This window comes from Musca domestica, unplaced genomic scaffold (assembly GCF_030504385.1).
Source record: "Musca domestica strain aabys unplaced genomic scaffold, Musca_domestica.polishedcontigs.V.1.1 1, whole genome shotgun sequence".
Lineage (NCBI taxonomy): Eukaryota > Metazoa > Arthropoda > Insecta > Diptera > Muscidae > Musca > Musca domestica.
Window position 1 is genome coordinate 24541620 of NW_026712114.1, and position 18403 is coordinate 24560022.

At 35.2% G+C, this 18403-nt stretch overlaps 2 protein-coding genes across 3 annotated transcripts in view; one reads left to right on the plus strand and one right to left on the minus strand.

Moving 5' to 3' along the window:
* LOC101900138 (cubilin) overlaps positions 1–18403 on the plus strand; it is a 225946-nt gene that overhangs the window by 87989 nt on the left and 119554 nt on the right. The gene's annotated exons all lie outside the window — the stretch shown is intronic.
* The window catches only part of LOC101898308 (fatty acyl-CoA reductase wat), a 50968-nt gene that overhangs the window by 21471 nt on the left and 11094 nt on the right, over positions 1–18403 (minus strand). The window contains exons 2-3 of the mRNA XM_005180049.4: positions 4748–4860; positions 4436–4684 (exon numbers count right to left, since the gene is read on the minus strand). Of these exons, the coding sequence (XP_005180106.1) occupies positions 4436–4684; positions 4748–4860 (362 nt within the window). The remainder of the gene's footprint in view (positions 1–4435; positions 4685–4747; positions 4861–18403) is intronic.

Genomic DNA, 18403 nt, shown 5'->3' on the forward strand with positions numbered 1-18403 from the left:
TAAAAAAGCGACTTGATCGAAACCCGCTTCGCAGTGGCCGAAAAATGGCTAATGAGCTGAACATATCGCAATATCCATATCCATTCGGCAAATATTACAAAATGAGCTCGGGTGCTATTGAAAGTCTAAAAAGTGCAAGAACTTACACCGCAACAGAAAGAAAATGGATTCAAAAGAGCTAAAGAGTTGCTTCGCTTGGCCGAAAGTGGTGAACTGTCGAATTTGGTTTTCTGCGATGAGAAAACATTCGGTGTCCAGCAGTTTGTAAACAAACAAAATGATCGTGTTTACTTGCCAAAGAGATCAGCTAAAAATGTGCACCTTCGGTTGGCCACCAGAACTCAAGCGCCGGCCATGGTGATGGTGTGGGCCGCCATAACAGCCGATAGTATTAATCGACCGTGAGTGGCATTAAAATAAATGTCGAATATTATCGCGAAAATACTCTGGAAGGTGTATTAAAGCCTTGGGCATGCAAACATTTTTATCGCAGACCTTGGATATTCCAACAGGGCTCAGCCCCATTGCACTCAGCACGCGCCACCCAAGAATGGTTACAAAATGAGGTTCCTCACTTCATTTCCAGCGCACAATGGCCACCAAAATCTCCGGATACCAATCCGTTGGACTATTGTGTCTGGAGTATTTTGGAAAGCAAGGTTAGCACCAAAAAATGCAAAAGAGTAGATCACCTTACCTTAAAAAAATGTAAAATTATGGCTTTTGACTTTGTTGCAGTTTTTTTTTTTTTTTTTTGTATTTTGGTGATTTTAGCAAAATTTTTTAGAGAATTATTTTAAATTATGTATTTAAAGCCCGCAATAGATAACAAACACTTTAGCAGAAAATCGATACCAACAGCTTTACGGTGTTTTGAAAAGTTTTCACACACCGATTTCACTAAAAAAATGGAAGTAGACTCAATATTCAATCCTGATACTTTTATTTTTAAAGTTTTTTGTGGATGGCATACATTTTGATTAAAATCGGAAATAAAATTTAATTGAAATAAATTTTATAGTATTTTGAATGTTGATATTGTGTGGAGGAGTTACGAGAACAAATAGATTGGCCATTTCGCATGCGTCTAAAGCATGATTCCCATATTATGAAGTTTCTATCACGCCAGATATAGGTATATGATTTTATTGTAGATTTTCAACTTTTGGCTAGGGACTGAATACACCCCCCGAATGACCTTGTTAAATATACCTTCGACAGAACTATATGGTGATTATAAATATTTATTTTATGACTGAACATCTTTTTAAAATGTGTTTCCAATCCACCTATCCCGAACTCCCGAAAAATTGACCGGAAAATATCTTCGCGAAGCAATAAAGTATTCCAAAAATATCCATAAAATTGTAAGCAAAGGCTATAGTCGGGCGGGGTCGACCATGTGATACCCTACAACATTATAATATATTGGAAACTCCCTTATGTCCAAATCCATTTTGGAAGATGTCGTTTTTGAAATGATGTCATAGAGCCCAGCCCAGATGTTACCCATAGCTTTTTCACCGATCTTCTACTCGATTTTCTTAGATTTTATCCTTTTCTGTCAAGAGGCTATTCCAAATTGATGAGAATTATGAAAATAAGTCCAGCGGTACTTTTATCCGCAAATTATTGTCCGATGACCAAAAAAAATAGAAGGCTTCTGACCAGCCCTGAACTCAATCGACGAAACATCAATCAATCGACGAAACAGCAAAATCAGGGTTTTTTCTGTTTTTGGTCTTTTTCAACCACTAAATATTTTGCGATAATCACCAAAAACCACACGCTTCTGTTCTGACCCTAACCCCATCTCCATTTTCAATTTCGTAAGGATCGGGCCATAATTGCGACCTGTAGCGTGATTGCAAATTAATAAGGACCAATATTTCGAGGTTTTACCAAATCTTTGGCCCAATCAGACTTATAGTACCCTTAACACATAGTGTTGGGTATAAAAATTCGTAAAAATTAATAAAAAAAAATTTAGATATATTTTCTAAACTTTTCAAGTCTGCTGACTTGAAGATTCAATCTTTTCTGCAAAAATTCTAATTTTTGTCTGACAACTTTTCCGACCAATTTTTACCATAAAATCCAAGTGGCATTGCATTGCGGCATCTGTAGTTAATATTTTTTATGTCAAACTGGCCACCATCGACTACGTGTAACTAAGTCCACAGCAGCTCATTGGAAAAAGGCTATCATGAAGTAATCTTAAAAAAACACTCACACAACAGACATTCAAACACATTAAACAATTGTCTGCTTTTCAGCTTCAACTTGTCTGCAACGGCCACTTTTTCTTTGCCGAGGAAAAATATTGCGTTACGTGATACGTTATTGTCTTTTCGAATTTTCTTTTTCATTCAGCCGGTTTTGCAGCGTAACTGGTATAGTTTTAATTTTAAATACTAGGTAAGTATGAATGAATATACTTGCAATGTTAGTAAATTTGTAATGTAGTCTATCGGTTGGTCGGTCCGTAGTCAATGTACTGCAGCTGTTTGTTGGTCGCATCTAACTTGCCCGGCTGATTTTGTTAGCACACACACATGTTTTGACTTGGCTCGCTTTAAGTAACCCGAAAACCCACATTTCCAAGCGACTGCGAACTGGTAGTGGCCAGACGTGCGACTCCGCCAAATTGATGGGTAGCTTTTGTCGCGTGCTTTAAAGCATGTGACGTTCAAACCGGTTTTTATGCGGAAGTTGTTTCGAATAAAAACAAATCTTTCAACGATGTGATGTAAATCACTTAATTTAAGATTTTTTTTTAAATTTTTAAGTGTTTAATGGCTATAAAAACATGTTTATGTGAACCGAAATTATCTAAAAATAAATGACCACACGTTTGATGAGAGTTGTGCGTTTCATACTGGGGTATTTTTATACACTCTACCATGGTGGTCGATGTAGGATAATTTCAGCCGACTCGAGAAGTTTTTTTACCTCGATGTGAAAATGAAGGAAGGACTTTCTTGAAAGATTGTCCACTGACTACCAGAAAAAAAACATTTTTTGGTGAAGATCCTCCCTTTAAAACTAAGAAAATACCAAATCTAAAATAAAAAAAGCTGTAAGTTCGCCCGGGCCGATCTTTGAATATCCTCCACAATTTGGAACGAATTTGGCAATTTTCAAAAAAAAAAAAAAATAAATAAAATAAAATCCGTTAAAAATTCTGTTAATATATTAAAAATACCGAATGTAGCCGTTATTTTAGGGTTTATACGACAACGTGGACCAGCATTGGCAACTTTTGTCATAAACCATTACAGCATTCAAATGCGAAACTTAAATAAAAAAAATCGGTGAATAATGTAACTAAAATCATCAAAATTCCGAATATACGGACGTATCGTTATATAGGGGCTATACGAAGACGTGGACCGGCATAGACAATTTTCTGTCTTAGCCTGTAGTACCCATTACGAACTTCAAATACCAAATTTGAAACCTTTCTGGTGAATAATGTCGCTTAAGTCACCAAAATACCGAAAATAGGGAGGTACCGTTATATGGGGGATATACAAAGACGTAGACCTGTACAGACAATTTTCTGTCTTAGGCTGAAGTATCCATTACGAACTTAAAATACCAAATTTGAAACAATTCCGTTGAATAATGTCGTTAAAATCATCAAAATACCGAATATCGGGAGGTACCGTTATGTGGGGGCTATACGAAGACGTGAACCCCCACAGACAATTTTCTATCATAGGCTGTAGTATCCATTTCGAACTTCAAATGCGAAATTTGAAACAATTCCGGTGAATAATGTCTTTAAAATCATTAAAATACCGAATATCGGGAGCTACCGTTATATGGGTGCTATACGAAGACGTGGACCTACATGGCTCATTTTCTGCCTTAGGCTGTAGTATCAATTACGAACTTCAAATACCAAATTTGAAACAATTCCGGTGAATACTATCGGTAAAATCATCAAAATACCGAATATCGGGAGGTACCGTTGTATGGGGGCTATGCCCAAACGTGCATGGCCCATTAGCAATGTCAAAAGTCAAGCAGACATAATAACACATTTGAGTCAAATTTTATCAACCTGCTTTATTTCGTTCGGTAGCTAGAGTGATTTCCACAGACGGATAGACGGACCGACAACGCTAAATCGACAGAGAATTTTATGCTGATCAAGAATATATATACCTTGTGGGATCTAAAATATATATTTCGTGGTGTTACAGGAGGAATGACAAACTTAATAGACCCTCTATTCCATGGTGGAGGGTATAAAAACGGTAGATTGAAATATTTGGCTTAAACTTTCCGGCCATTTCTACGTCGCTATCAGAAAAATCCTCAAATTTCTCCTTTCTTCCCTCACTTCGTCAATTCAATTTAAGCCACCCCCAGGAAAACATCACCATTCTCTATCACCGATATCTTCAAATTTTCCTCTCACACTCACCTTCAAGTGCTTCATCTCCTTAGCCAATTTGAGCAAATCAATTGTTGCCTCAACATTGATTTGGGTGGCATTGCTCAAGGGTTCATTGAAACGAACAGTGGCGGCACTGTGTATCACAACATCAACATTTTCGATCAACTCCTGACGATCTTCGTGGGATATACCCAAATTGGGTAGGGTACAGTCTCCGGCAATGGTCTTAATGTATTTCAGTGAATTTGGACGGGCAGCATGTAATTTCTCGAAAACCTTCAGCGATGAAGAAATATCAAATTTAAAAATAAAATTGGAAAATTATATCAAAATACTCACAGGCTCTTTGAAAATCTGGGCAAATCTTTCACTGGCATCTTTGCCAGATTTGGGACGGGCCAAAACGTAAATGCTCTGGACTTCAGTTGAACGCAAGAGCTTCTCGATGAATACTGGAAGAGATAAATGAAAGTAAAATAGAATGATAACAAATGGAAGGGAATATTCGAAATACATAACAAGACATATAACTGTTCAACACAACAATAGCTTTGTTCCGGTACTTTGACAAAATGAAAAATTATTGTCTTTAAGAGCAAACTATTTTTTTAAATATTTTTCTATGGACCAACAGAACGTTAAACTTGTATATCTGTGCCCTCAGTCTTATGGTATACTAGTAAGTTCTCGCTACTTCGTCAGAGAGAAGTTAGGTCTTTTTACGCCTTCAAAATGGAAAATTTGTTCAGTTTGACAGTCTATACTTCATATGTCGTACTAAATCTTCAGACTTTCAAGGTTTTATATATTATATAATTTTTTTCCGTTTTTGGAAAGAATTATAGGAAAATATTTTTCTTTTACACCAAAAAGTCTTCAAAATCTTTCATTTTCAAGTTTATCGAGGAGGATATTAGTAAAACCATTGCACATGGATGGACTTACATCCAATTTTTCTGTCCAAAAATATTTCAACGTCTCCATATGTGGTCTCTAGAAAGTAATGCTGACCTCAATATCGAAATTCAGAATTTCAGCTCTATCCCTTCACCCGCTACCAATTTAGTAACAGATCCAAACAACATTCATTTTCCCATCCTACACACCAACAGTGATCCAAAACTAGTACCAATTAGTAATTTTCGAACAATTGTTCAAGATCTCAACCACAGATACCAACAGCGACCTTAATATCGAATTTCAGGATTCCAGCTCTATCCATTCAGACATTACCAAATTTATTACCATTTAGTAAAATTATAGTAAGCATATCAAAAACCAGCTCCTTCTCTCAAACACAGGCTCCAATAGTGATGTCCATATCAAATTTCAGGATTCCGGCTCTGTATCATAACCAAATACCTTATTTAGTACTATTTAGCACTTTTCGTGCAATTATGGTACACATTTTCAAAACCAACTCCATATCTCAACCAATCATATCTCAAGGATTCCAGCTCAATCTCTTCACCCAATACCAACAGAGACCTCAATATCAAGTTTAATGATTCCAGTCCTATCCTCTCACCCAATACCAAATTTGTTACCATTCAGTGCTTTTTGAACAGTTATTTTACACATATCTCCAGGCTAAACACGACCACCGACCCTAATACCAAATTTCAGACTGCAAGTACTATCTGTTCAATTGCACCAAATATAGTACTTTTAAGTACATTTCGTGCACATGTAGTAAACACTTTCAAAACCAACTCCATATCCTATCCAAACATTTCTAAATTCAAGGTACCAACAAAGTCCTTAATATCAAATTTCAGGATTCTATCTCTACCCCAATTAGTACCACTTAGCACTTTTCGAACAATTGTAGTACACATTTTCAAAACCACCTCTATAGCCAACCATATCTCAATTTCCAGATTCCAGCAGAGACCTCAATATCAAATTTGATGATTCCAGCAATATCCCTTCACCCTATACCAAATGTGGTACCATTTAGTACTTTTCGTACAATTATGGTACACATTTCCGAAACCACCTCCATATGTCCAGGCTATAAACATGAATAGCCAAATTATACTGATTTCAAGCACTATATATTCACTCAATACCAAATTGTACCAAATATAGTATTATTTAGTACTTTTCATGCAATTGTAGTACATATTTCCAAAACCACCAACAGGGAGCCCAATACAAAATTTTAAAATTCCAGCTTCGTCTGTTTACCCTAAAAAACGGTTTCTAATTTAGTACCATTTAGTACAGTTCGCATAATTAGTACACAATTCCGAAGCCACTCTCATATATCAAACTTACTTTCCAACCTTGATTCTCATATCAAATTTCACATAATACCAAATGGTACCAACTCCATATCCAACCATATCTCAATTCCAAATACCAACAGATACTTCAATATCAAATTTGAGGATTCCAGTCCTATCCCTTCACCCAATAGCAAATTTGGTACAATTCACTACTTTTCGTACAATTTTACATTTCGAAACCAACCCCATATGTCCAGACTACACATACGATTTCAAGCACTACCTATTCACTCAACACCAAATTGTACCAAATATAGTACTAATTAGTACTTTTCGTGTACCTGTAGTACACCTTTCCTACCACCAATAGGTACCCCAATACAAAATTTTCAAAATTCCAGCTTTATCTGTTTACCCAAAAAAAAACTGTTCCAAATTTAGTACCATTTAGTTAAGTTCGCACACTTTGCACACATTCTCAAAATTACCATATGTTTACCCTAAAACACTGTTCCAAATTTAGTACAGTTCCCACACTTAATACACATTCTCAAAACTACCTTCATATACCAAACATAATTTCCAACCTGATTCTCATGTTTCACAAATTTCAAGTTTATAGCTCTATCTGGTTACATAATACCAAATTTTACCATTTTTTAAGGTTCGTAGCAATTGCATAACTTTTCGTAACCTTAAAGTTCGAATTTTAAAAACCCTTTGGGGCATCAATCCTGCACTCCATCAATGACTCTTCCAAATTCTAGCTCATACCGTTTGTCCAATACAAAGTAGTACATTTGTAGTAAATTTACCCTCAGCCATATGGCTACAGAGGGTATATATCATTTGATACGGCCAAAACGTGCCTAGTCGAAATAACGGTTTTAGGCCCTAGGTCTCTTTGGACCAAATCCGTTTCAGAACATTTGGAGTCGATCTAGCGATGTCCGTCCGTACGTCCGTCTGTCTGTCTGGCTGGTGCGCACGATAACTCTCGAAGGGAGTATCCGATTTGGTCCAAATTGGCTACAACGTAATATTTTTGTCAAACTTAGATCGAGTTCGGAGATGGGCAATATCGGTTCAATCCTTCTGGTACCTCCCCCACAAAAGGTCGAAATTTTCAAAAAATATATTTTTTGCACAGGAATAGAGAGGATAATCCGATTTTGCTCCAACTTTGCAAATCCTAATATTTGCGTCAGTGCTATGTCTGGTGTGAAAATGGACAACATCGGCCCACTCCTTCTGGTACCTCCCCCACAAAGGGTCAAAATTTTAAATAATTACAACTCTCATAAAGTGTGATGTAAGAGTCCGATTGTCTTCAAATTTCACACATCCCAATATTTATATTAACCCAAGGTCTGGTGTTAAGATGAACAATATCGGTCTACTCCTTCTGGTACCTCCCCCACAAAAGGTCGAAATATTCAAAAACTATATTCTTTGCACAGAAAGAGAAAGAGAAAGGATAATCCGAATTTGCTCCAACTTTGCGAATCCTAATATTTGCGTCAGTGCTAGGGCAGGTGTGAAAATGGACAATATCGGTCCACTCCATCAAGTACCTCCCCCACAAAATATTGAAATTTTGAGTACCCATGAAGCTCATAAATCGCCAAATTAACATCCGATTCCATTTAGACTTTGGGGTCCGATAGGAAATGTGCAATATTGGCCCATTCCTTCGGGATCTGCTCCATAGAGGGTCAAACGTTTGAATAACCTTATCACTAGTCAAAATATATTTAGATAATCGAACATAGGCTGAGGTATATCTCTGGCGGCAATACCGACTGATACTTTTTAACTTGTTTTCGTACCCCATTAGTACCGATTTCTAAAAATCCAGCCTTATAACAGGCCTACGCACCAAGACTAGCCCTCGTGCAAGATTTCAAAATTTCGCTGTACGTTGATTCTAGGTCATTCAGTTATTCTCTACCCTCACCAAGAAGATGCTTTGGAATAGATTTTTAAGACTATGTCTATCATTCTGTGATCTCGGTATAACATATTTCTGTAATATTTCCAATGCATTTGTCATGTAGTTGGCCATCTATTGACTAATCGCAACATTCAACAAAAATATGAATTTTATCCAGTCTTTTATGTATTAAAGAAGATAATTAGTCTTCTTATAGAAGACTAATAAATCTTCTTATAGGGGATCTTTTGGTCTTCTCTGAGAAAATTTAAAGTTATTTCTCGTTTTAAGAAGGCCAATGTGTCTTTCTACCACTTTCCCAGGACAAAAAATAGTGTTTCAAGACACCCAGCTTCTTAATGTTTTAAATCATTTTATTTATTTTTAAAATTTATTCCTGTCTTTCTCCTTAAGTCAATTACATTCCATTATTATTTCTTGTCAAAATTGTGGTGGTTTATGGGCATGCAAATGATGACGGAGTCGTCGCAGACGATAACTTGGCAGAGGTTTCCATATATTTGGCAAACCGAGAGGAGTTCTTGGCGATGGTGTTCTGAAGTTACCACCATCTCCAACAGCAAATGGATGCAATTTTGTTGGGTCAATATTCGGTGTGTATTTTTCTTCACATTTAGCTGATCTACAGCTGGATAGAATCATTGTCGACCTTTGTTGTTTAAATTGTTGTTCTTCTTGAGGAGTATGTGGAGAATGTACGTCATAATTTGTGATGTCAATTTTCGGAGATAATAGCTTGTGTGTCGTGTCTTTCACATGCAAATTCCTCGAGTCACATGGTGACTTTGCTGGGGTTTTGTGCTCACTTTTGATTTTACTCAGCACAAAGCGTTCAAATGCCGGATCAAGATCTAAACTGTAGCGGCGTTGTGTATCATCCATTGTCTAAGAATTATGTTGAGTTGTTGTTGGTTTTCTACAAATAAAATTATAATAATTTAAAGACACATTTTCTAAACTAGAATTTATCACCTGAGGTCATGAAGAGTGGTTTATTTCTTTATTTAAATTCTAAATTATTTGTCTATATCAAGGTTATGCAATGATAATTAATCACCTGTTTTTAATTTATGTTTTGTCTTAACCTAATATAGAACGCAACGCATAAGGAAAAACCGACGCATTATTGCGTTTTCGGATTTGACGGATAAAGTTGTGATTTCTTTTGATATGAAGGCAAAAATTTTACTTGATTTTTCTACAATTTTGAACTCTTGAGGGAGTTGAGAAAAAATATTGAGAATAGAACAGTGTTGGCTTGTTTGTTCGGGATACCATAGTATTTTGCTGCTGCAAAATGGTCAGGCTTAATTCCTTTATTGTTGTTTTTATAAAAACAACGTTTGTTTATTAGTTGAGAACTAGGTTTCGGAAAGAGCCATCAATCCTCATCAATTCCTTTGTTATACCCTCCACCATACTATGGAGGGTATATTAACATTGTCATTCCGTTTGTAACTCCTCGAAATAATCATGTCAGACCCAACAAAGTATATATTCTTGATCAGCGTAAAATTCTAAGTCGATTTAGCCATGTCCGTCTGTTGTAATCACGCTATCTTTCGAACGAATTGAGATAGAAGGGTAAAATTTTGCACACGTTCTTATTTTTCCAGTAGACAGGTTAAGTTCGTAAATGGGCCATGTAGGTCCACGTTTTCGTATAGCCCCATAAATAAGTACGTCCCGATATTCGGTATTTTGCTGATTTTAGCGACATTATTCACCGGAATTGTTTCAAATTTAGTATTTGAGATTCGTAATGGATACTACAGCCTATGACAGAAAATTGTCTGTGCAGGTCTAAGTCTTCGTATAGCCCCCATATAACGGTTCCTCCCAAACTTCGGTATTTTGATGATTTTAGCCTAATTTTTTAACGGAATTGTTTCAAATTTGGTATTTGAGATTCGTAATGGATACTACAACCTATGACAGAAAATTGTCTGTGCAGGTCTACGTCTTCGTATAGCCCCCATATAACGGTTCCTCCCAAACTTCGCTATTTTGGTGATTTTAGCCTCATTTTTAACGGAATTGTTTCAAATTACGTATTTAGAGTTCGTAATGGAAACTACAGTCTGTGACAGAAAATTGTCTATGCAGATACAGGTCTTCGTATAGGCCCCATATATCAGTACCCCCCCCCCCCCCCCCCATATTCGGTAGGTACAATACCCACCGAAATTTTTGGAGATGTCGTATTTGACGTTCGTAATGGATGCTATAGCCTGTGACAGAAAATTGTCTATGCTGGTCCAGGTCTTCGCACAGCTCCGATATAACGGTACCCCCCTATATACTATATTTTGATGATAATTTAGCTACATTATTCACCGTTTATTTCAAGTTTCGAATTTGAATATGGTAATGGCTTATGACAAACAAGGCCTATGTAGGCTATACTCGGTATTTTTTAAATTTTAACTCAATTTTTTTAAGGACTTTATTTTTTTAAAAATTTCCAAATTCGTTCGAAATGGTGGGGGCTACTCAAAGTTCGGCCCGACCGAACTTACTGCTTTTTAACTTGTTTTTTGTCTGGGATATTCTCCCCTGGAGTTATTGTAAAAATAACTCCCATGACAAACAAAATTTTTACCCAAGTGACGAGATCGTAACCCCATCGAGATCGTAAGCTTAATAGAAGAGGAACCAAAGAATTAAATAAAACCAAAATTCTTTTGGAAAATCTTTTAAATTTTACAACGGCACTTATAAACATTTTCATCTTTCTCTTTGTTATGCTTTCGTTTTACTTGAACGAAGTAGCATAACCATGTAAATTGGTTTTGTCTGTTACAACAAAAACACCTTAGTGGTCTGAAATTGCTTCATATGTTATATATTTTTTGCAATAACCATATGGTATATCTCCCATATAACGGTACCTCCCGATATTCGACATTTTCATGATTGTAGCCAAATTTTTCAATGGAATTGTCTGAAAATCCATACAAGGAGTTCATTCTGAGTACTTCACCCCCTGGTACAGAATTGTCTACATGGGCCCAAGATATCATATATCCCCCATAAAACGGTACCTCCCGATATTCGGTATTTTGATGATTGTAGCCACATTTTTCAATGAAGTTCCACACAAGAAATTCTATGTGAGCCCTCCCCCCCCCCCTCTATGTTTGCACTCCTGGAAGAGAATTGTCTATATAGTTCCACGACATCGAATACCCCATACAATGGTACCTCCCGATATTTGGTATTTTTATGATTAAATTTCATATTTAAAGTTTGAAGCTCGTAATAGGTACTACAATTACGGAAAATTGTCTATGCAGGTCCACGTCTTCGTATAGCCCACATATAACAGTATTTTTATTCAGTATTTCGATGATTTTAGCGACATTATTCAACGGAATCGTTTCAAATTTCATATTTGAAGTTCGGAATTAGTACTACAGCCGATGAAAAAAACAAATAACTTATACAGGTCTACGTCTTCGTATAGCCCCAAATAACGGGTTTCATATAAATGTTATTTTTCGACGGATTTCTTTTTTGAACTTTTTCAAGAACCTTCAAAATGGTAAAGGTTATTAAAAGTTCGGTCCGGCTGAATTTATCTGTTTTTTTACCTGTTCGTATTAGAATTTATATTAGCGGAAATGTTAAAATGTACCAAATATTAAAAAAAAAACTAAAACTAAATTTATATTCCATAACAGTGAACCGAAATTTCTTGTCTTTACTCTGGATCTAGTGATGGTAGGCATATTAATACTGAACATCGGGGAGGTATTTTCCATTTTATAAGAGTTATGACCACTCAAATCTTTCGCTCTTTGTGGCGAAGTTATCAGAAAGTGTGGTATGCCGCTGGCCATTTTCACATCTCACTCAAATCTACCCCGAATGTGAGAAATTTCAACTCAGTTGACTTATTTCGATTTTGGTCCTACACTCCTTTGTTCTTTTCCGAAGAAGCCAGCCGATGACTTAAGCCAGTCAAAACATCGTTTTATGTATTTTCATCTTTATGACGCACTCAAATACAGATTTTTTTTATTTATAAACTCAAATTTCAATCAATAACTTAAAATGCATGTAGTAGAACAATATTCCGCTGCAGTCTCATGTCACTTTCAAGTAATTTACCAAAATATGAGGAAGAAAAAAATTCCAGTTTAACATGCATATTTCTGTACACACGTTTGCGTTTAATTTCTTTCTAATAAAAAGCAATTAATTATTCTGGAATCTAATAGTGGCAACATCCAAAAAACAAAACACGTTTAACAAGGTGTCAAAAGAAAACGAAATGAAAGAAAAAAAAACGAAAATGAAAAAAAAACAAGCATTTCATGCCAACAACTATTGCATTGTATTTGTATTTCACAACTTGTGTGAATCATTTCAAATCAGGCAGATAATTTGACAAATCATAGCTAATTCTTGTTTTTCTGTTTTTTGAGTACATACCTACTACAAATTCTTTGTTTTGTATAAATATTTAAATCAAAACAGAAAGTCGAAAAAACAAGTTGTAACGAGGTAGGTTGTGAAAGGTGATGGTGAAATTGCTGTTGTGGGGAATGGTTGTGAGAGTTGAACACTGCAAAAGTGGTTACAATAATAATATTTTTGAGATACTTACAAAGAGATATATATATTTTATTCCAATTATGTTCTGTAAGGTTTAATGTAGTTTTTAAACTTTACTGTGATTTAAATTTTATTATAAATAGATATATTTTATAAATTACAGATTCTAATATTACACTGTTATGTCAAAATCAAAATTAAAATAAAAAAAAACAGAGAAACCTAAGTAAAGGCGAGCAAGTTAGTTCTTTTTTCACACTGGATTCTTCGTTTTTTTATTCATTTTCCATTTTTCGTTATTGAAAGATTTCCTGATTTTATAAACACATATATAATGATGTTTTAACCCTAAAAATCACCAAAGCGGTCTTTTCGGACTTTTTCAAACAAGAAAAAAGCAGTAAGTTCCATTCCATCCATTAAAAATTCTTTAAAAAAAAAAAAAAAAACTTAAAATACTGAATAAAGCCGCTATATGAAGACGGGGATTTTCACAGGCAACATTTGTTATAGGCCATTACAATATTCAAACACGAAACTTAAAAAAATGCGGTGAATAATGTTCCTAAAATCGTCAAAAAACCAGGGAGGTGCCGATATATGGAGGCCATACGAGAACGTGGACCTAATAGGCTGTTGATACCATTAGGAACTTCAAATACGAAATATGAAACAATTGTGATGAATAATGTCGCTAAAATCATCAAAATACGGAATATAGAGAGGTACCGTTTTATGGGGGCTATCGAAGACCTGTTCCTGCATAGACAATTTCGTGTCACAGGCTGTGGTACCTATTAGGAACTTTAAATACGAAATTTCGAACAATTTCGGTGAATATTGTATGAATATTGTATAGGGGTACCTATATATGGGACCTATACGAAGACCTGGACATGCATAGACCATTTTCTATTAAAGCCTGTAGTACTTATTAGGAACTTCAAATAATAAATTTGAACCCAATGCCGGTGAATATTGTTTCTAAAAGAATACATCAAAACTCCACATTCTTACCCAAACGCCAATAATTCATAAATAATACACGCTACCAGCTACCTCTTAAATGAATACCGTTATATGGGGACTATACGAAGACCTGGACCTGCATATGATTTTTTTTTGCCATAAATTGTAGTACCCATTAAGATCTTTCAATACGAAATTTGAAACGATTCCGGTGAATAATGTTGCTGATAAAAAAAATACCGAATATCGGGAGGTAACGTTATATGGGGGCTATAAGAAAACGTGCATACAAAAACTTTTGCCATAGGCTGTAGTACCCATTTGTATCTTCCAGTACGAAATTTTAAATAATTCCGGTAAAATCATGGAAATACCGAATATCCGGTGGTACCGTTATATGGTGGCTATACAAAGATCTGAACTTGCATACAAAATTTTTTGGCATAGGTTGTAGTACCCAATACGATCTTCCAGTACGAAATATAAAACGATTCCGGTGAATAATGTTGCTGAAATAATTAAAATACCGAATATCGGGAGATAACGTTATATGGGGACTATAAGAAAACGTGGACCGACTTGGCCCATTTACGAACTAAACCCAGTAGGCAGGTTAAGTTCGTAAATTGGCCATGTCGGTCCACTATGCATGAATGTATGCAAAATGTTAGCCTTTTATCGCAATTCGTTCGAAAGATAGCGTGATTACAAAAGACAGACGGACATTGCTAGATCGTCTTAGAATTTTACGCAGATCCAGAATATATATACTTTGTAGTTCTTTTTTGTAGGTCTATTATGAATATTTCGAGGAGTTACAAACGGAATGACAAAATTAATATACCCCACATAGAATGTTGAAGGGTATAAAAATACATTTAAGGCTAGTAGTCGTACTTCATATAAGTTAATGCGAAATTCAAAACATCCTTGAAGATGAGTGGCGCCAAAGACGAAAACATGCCTTATTAAATTGTAACATAAGTAATCAAAGAACAGAAATCTCTGTTTTAATATTTATTAAAAAAAAAATTGTTTCAAGTTTGCAAAAAAAGCCTGAAAATATTTCCAAAATTTTCCATGGATTTTTTCTTCTGACTTTTTTTGATTTCATGCGTGAAAATAACACAAAACGTCGTTTACACAAAATTTCACTATAAGTCTCAGAATAAACTATATATCTTAATATAATAGATTTTAATAATATTTCATTCGAAATTTAGATATTGAAATTAGAAGTTATGTATTTGTACGAAGGTTACTTTTATTTTCAAAACATCAAATTAACTCACACCCCTGCACAAACTATGACCCGAGAATATATATTCCAATACGCATTTATATTTCTAAACTTTCAAATCAACTATATTTGTGATGTTTTTTTATTTCAAACTCATTAATTTCATTGTGAACTATAGTTACCTAACAATACTTTTTCGATTTTACGGGGTTATTGCTTTTGGTTTGGTCCCAAAAAAGTAAACATTGCCATAATTGGTATTCTTTTATTAGCTTAAATCAGATAACAAAGCTGCTGATCATGTTTATTAAAAAAAACGAAAGTGAAACTCTTGTTAGTTGGTTGCGTAGAATCCAAAAATGGAACAGGTTCTATATTTGGCAAAGATGCACCCCCGCTCTGCTTTTGATTGAGAAAAATGTTGGGTAAACTTTGTTGACATTTCCGTGTTTGTAGAATTAAATATTTTAATTTATTATCAAATTATGTTTAGTATTTTTTGTGACATAAATTCACTAAAACTTTCATGGGATTTCTTTTGGTGAATCTGAATTGTTGTTGTGTAGCATATACTGTCTTTTGTGGCAGCATATTTATATAATTAACCGGTTAACATAATTTTTTTTCATATTTCATCATTTTAATCATTAAAGTTTGTATTCCGTCTGTAACTCCTCGAAAAAAATAATTTTTAACATTTGGACAAAGTACAAACAAACATCCCTATCGGTCATTCAGATTCGGCACTTTATTTTAATATGCTAGGTCTGTTGAATTTTGGTAATAAATACCAACCATATAGATCCACATTTAGGTAAAGGTTCATATAATCACACGATTTATTGAATTTTTATGGGTTTGATATTTGTTTTTAGCCAAATTTTCGGCATTGAGCAGAAATAAATCCTTACAAATAACTGTCAATATAGGCCCAGTTATGGTATAGTCGTCATATAACGGTATTTTGATAATTTAAGTCACTTTTTCAGCTGAACTATTTTCAATTTTATGAAATGTTCGTACAGCCCCCATATGGAACCTCCCGATACTTAGTATTTTGATTATTGCAGCCACTTTTTTATACCCTCCACCATACTATGGAGGGTACGGACACGGGCACGGACTTCGAGGAGTCGTATTCCAAAAATTTCCAAACGTGTGCCATTGGGGGAAACCCTCTTTATGTATAGGAGGGTATATTAAGTTTGTCATTCCGTTTGTAACTCCTCGAAATATTTATGTCAGACCCAACAGAGTATATATGTTCTTGATCAGCGTTAAATTCTAAGACGATTTTGCCATGTCCGTCTGTCTGTCTGCCTATTTTAATCACGCATCTTTCGAACGAATTTAGATAGAAAGCTAAAATTTTGCACACATGTTTATCTTACCAATAGGTTAAGTTCCTAAATGGACCATATAGGTCCACGTTATCATATAGCCCCCATATAGCGGCACCTCCCGATGTTCGGTATTTTGATGATGATTTTAGCGACATTATTCACCGGAATTGTTTCAAATTTGGCATTTGAAGTTCGAAGTAGATACTACAGCCTAAGACAGAAAATTATTCGTGCAGGTCCACGTCTTCGTATAGCCCTAATAACAGAATTGTTAACGGATTTTATTTTATAACTTGTTTCAATATATATTTTAGAAAGTTTGTATAAATCTGTTAATTATGTAGATATAATCATCAAAATACCGAATATAGGGGGTACCGTTATATGGGGGCTACGTACGTCCCGAAATTCACTCCATTTGGGCTGATATTAGCCATTATATGCACGATAAACCAGAAATCGGATTAAGGATACATATGGAAGCTATATCCAAATCTTAGACGATCTACATAAAATTTGTCAAAGGTATTTCCGAACTCTATAAGATATCTGGTACCAAACACCTTGAGGGACTTAAACACCAAATCGGATGAAAAAGCTTTGGTGCACAGTTAATCCGAAATTAGTTGAAGATATATATGTGGGAGCTATATCCAAATCCGATCTTGATACAATTTGGCATAGGCATTTCTGAACTGTATCTGATATTTGGTATCAAATATCATTATTTTCAAAAGCATATTACGAATATGAGGGACCTAAACACCAGATCGGATGACCCCTATATATGAGAGCTATAGCTCCCATCTTATCTCAACCGATTTTCTCCGAATTCGATGTACTTGCTTCTAGACTGAATTCGGTCGGATGTGCCAAAATTCTGACCATTTGGACTAAAATTGGCCACTTGGTGCACAGTTAACCCGTAATCGAAATTGGAGTGGTATTTCTGGGCTGTACTCGTATCTGATATCTGGTACCAAATATCATTCCTGTGGAGTGCATATTACGAATGTGAGAGACATATATATGAGAGCTATAGCTATATCTTGCTTCTAGACTGAATTCGGTCGAATATGCCAAACATCAGGTCATTTGAACTGATAATGGCCATTTGGTGCACAATTAACCTCAAATCAGTTGAAGATGTATATGGGAGCTATATCTAAATTGGAACCTATTCTCACCAATTTCAATAGGGTTCGTCCTTGGGCCAAACAAATATTATTTGGAAATTTTCATCGCAATCGGATATTAAATGCGACCTGAATTTTGTTGACAAAAATACATGGACATGCATAACTCGACTCAGAAAGTGATTCTATGAAGATCCTCAAAAGAAATTATGGGTCTATCACGCTTCCTTCTCCATGTTACTAACAAATGCACAAATACATACCATACACCACATAGCATTATGTTATTATTGTACAGAGCTGACACTTTAATGGGGGTTTCGCTGATTTTTATCGGTTCAATGTAAAGGGAAATGCTCTGAAAGAGATTTTTGAGACCATGTATCATATCTGATATCTGATATCTAGCGGTTTTCCGACATTTTTCGGCGGTATAACATATTTATGTAATATTTCCAATGCATTCTTTGCATGTCATCGGCCATCTATTGCCTGATCGAGACATTAAACGGAAATATGCATTATATAAAAATTGTCTTTGTTATGAAATAGAAAATTGGTA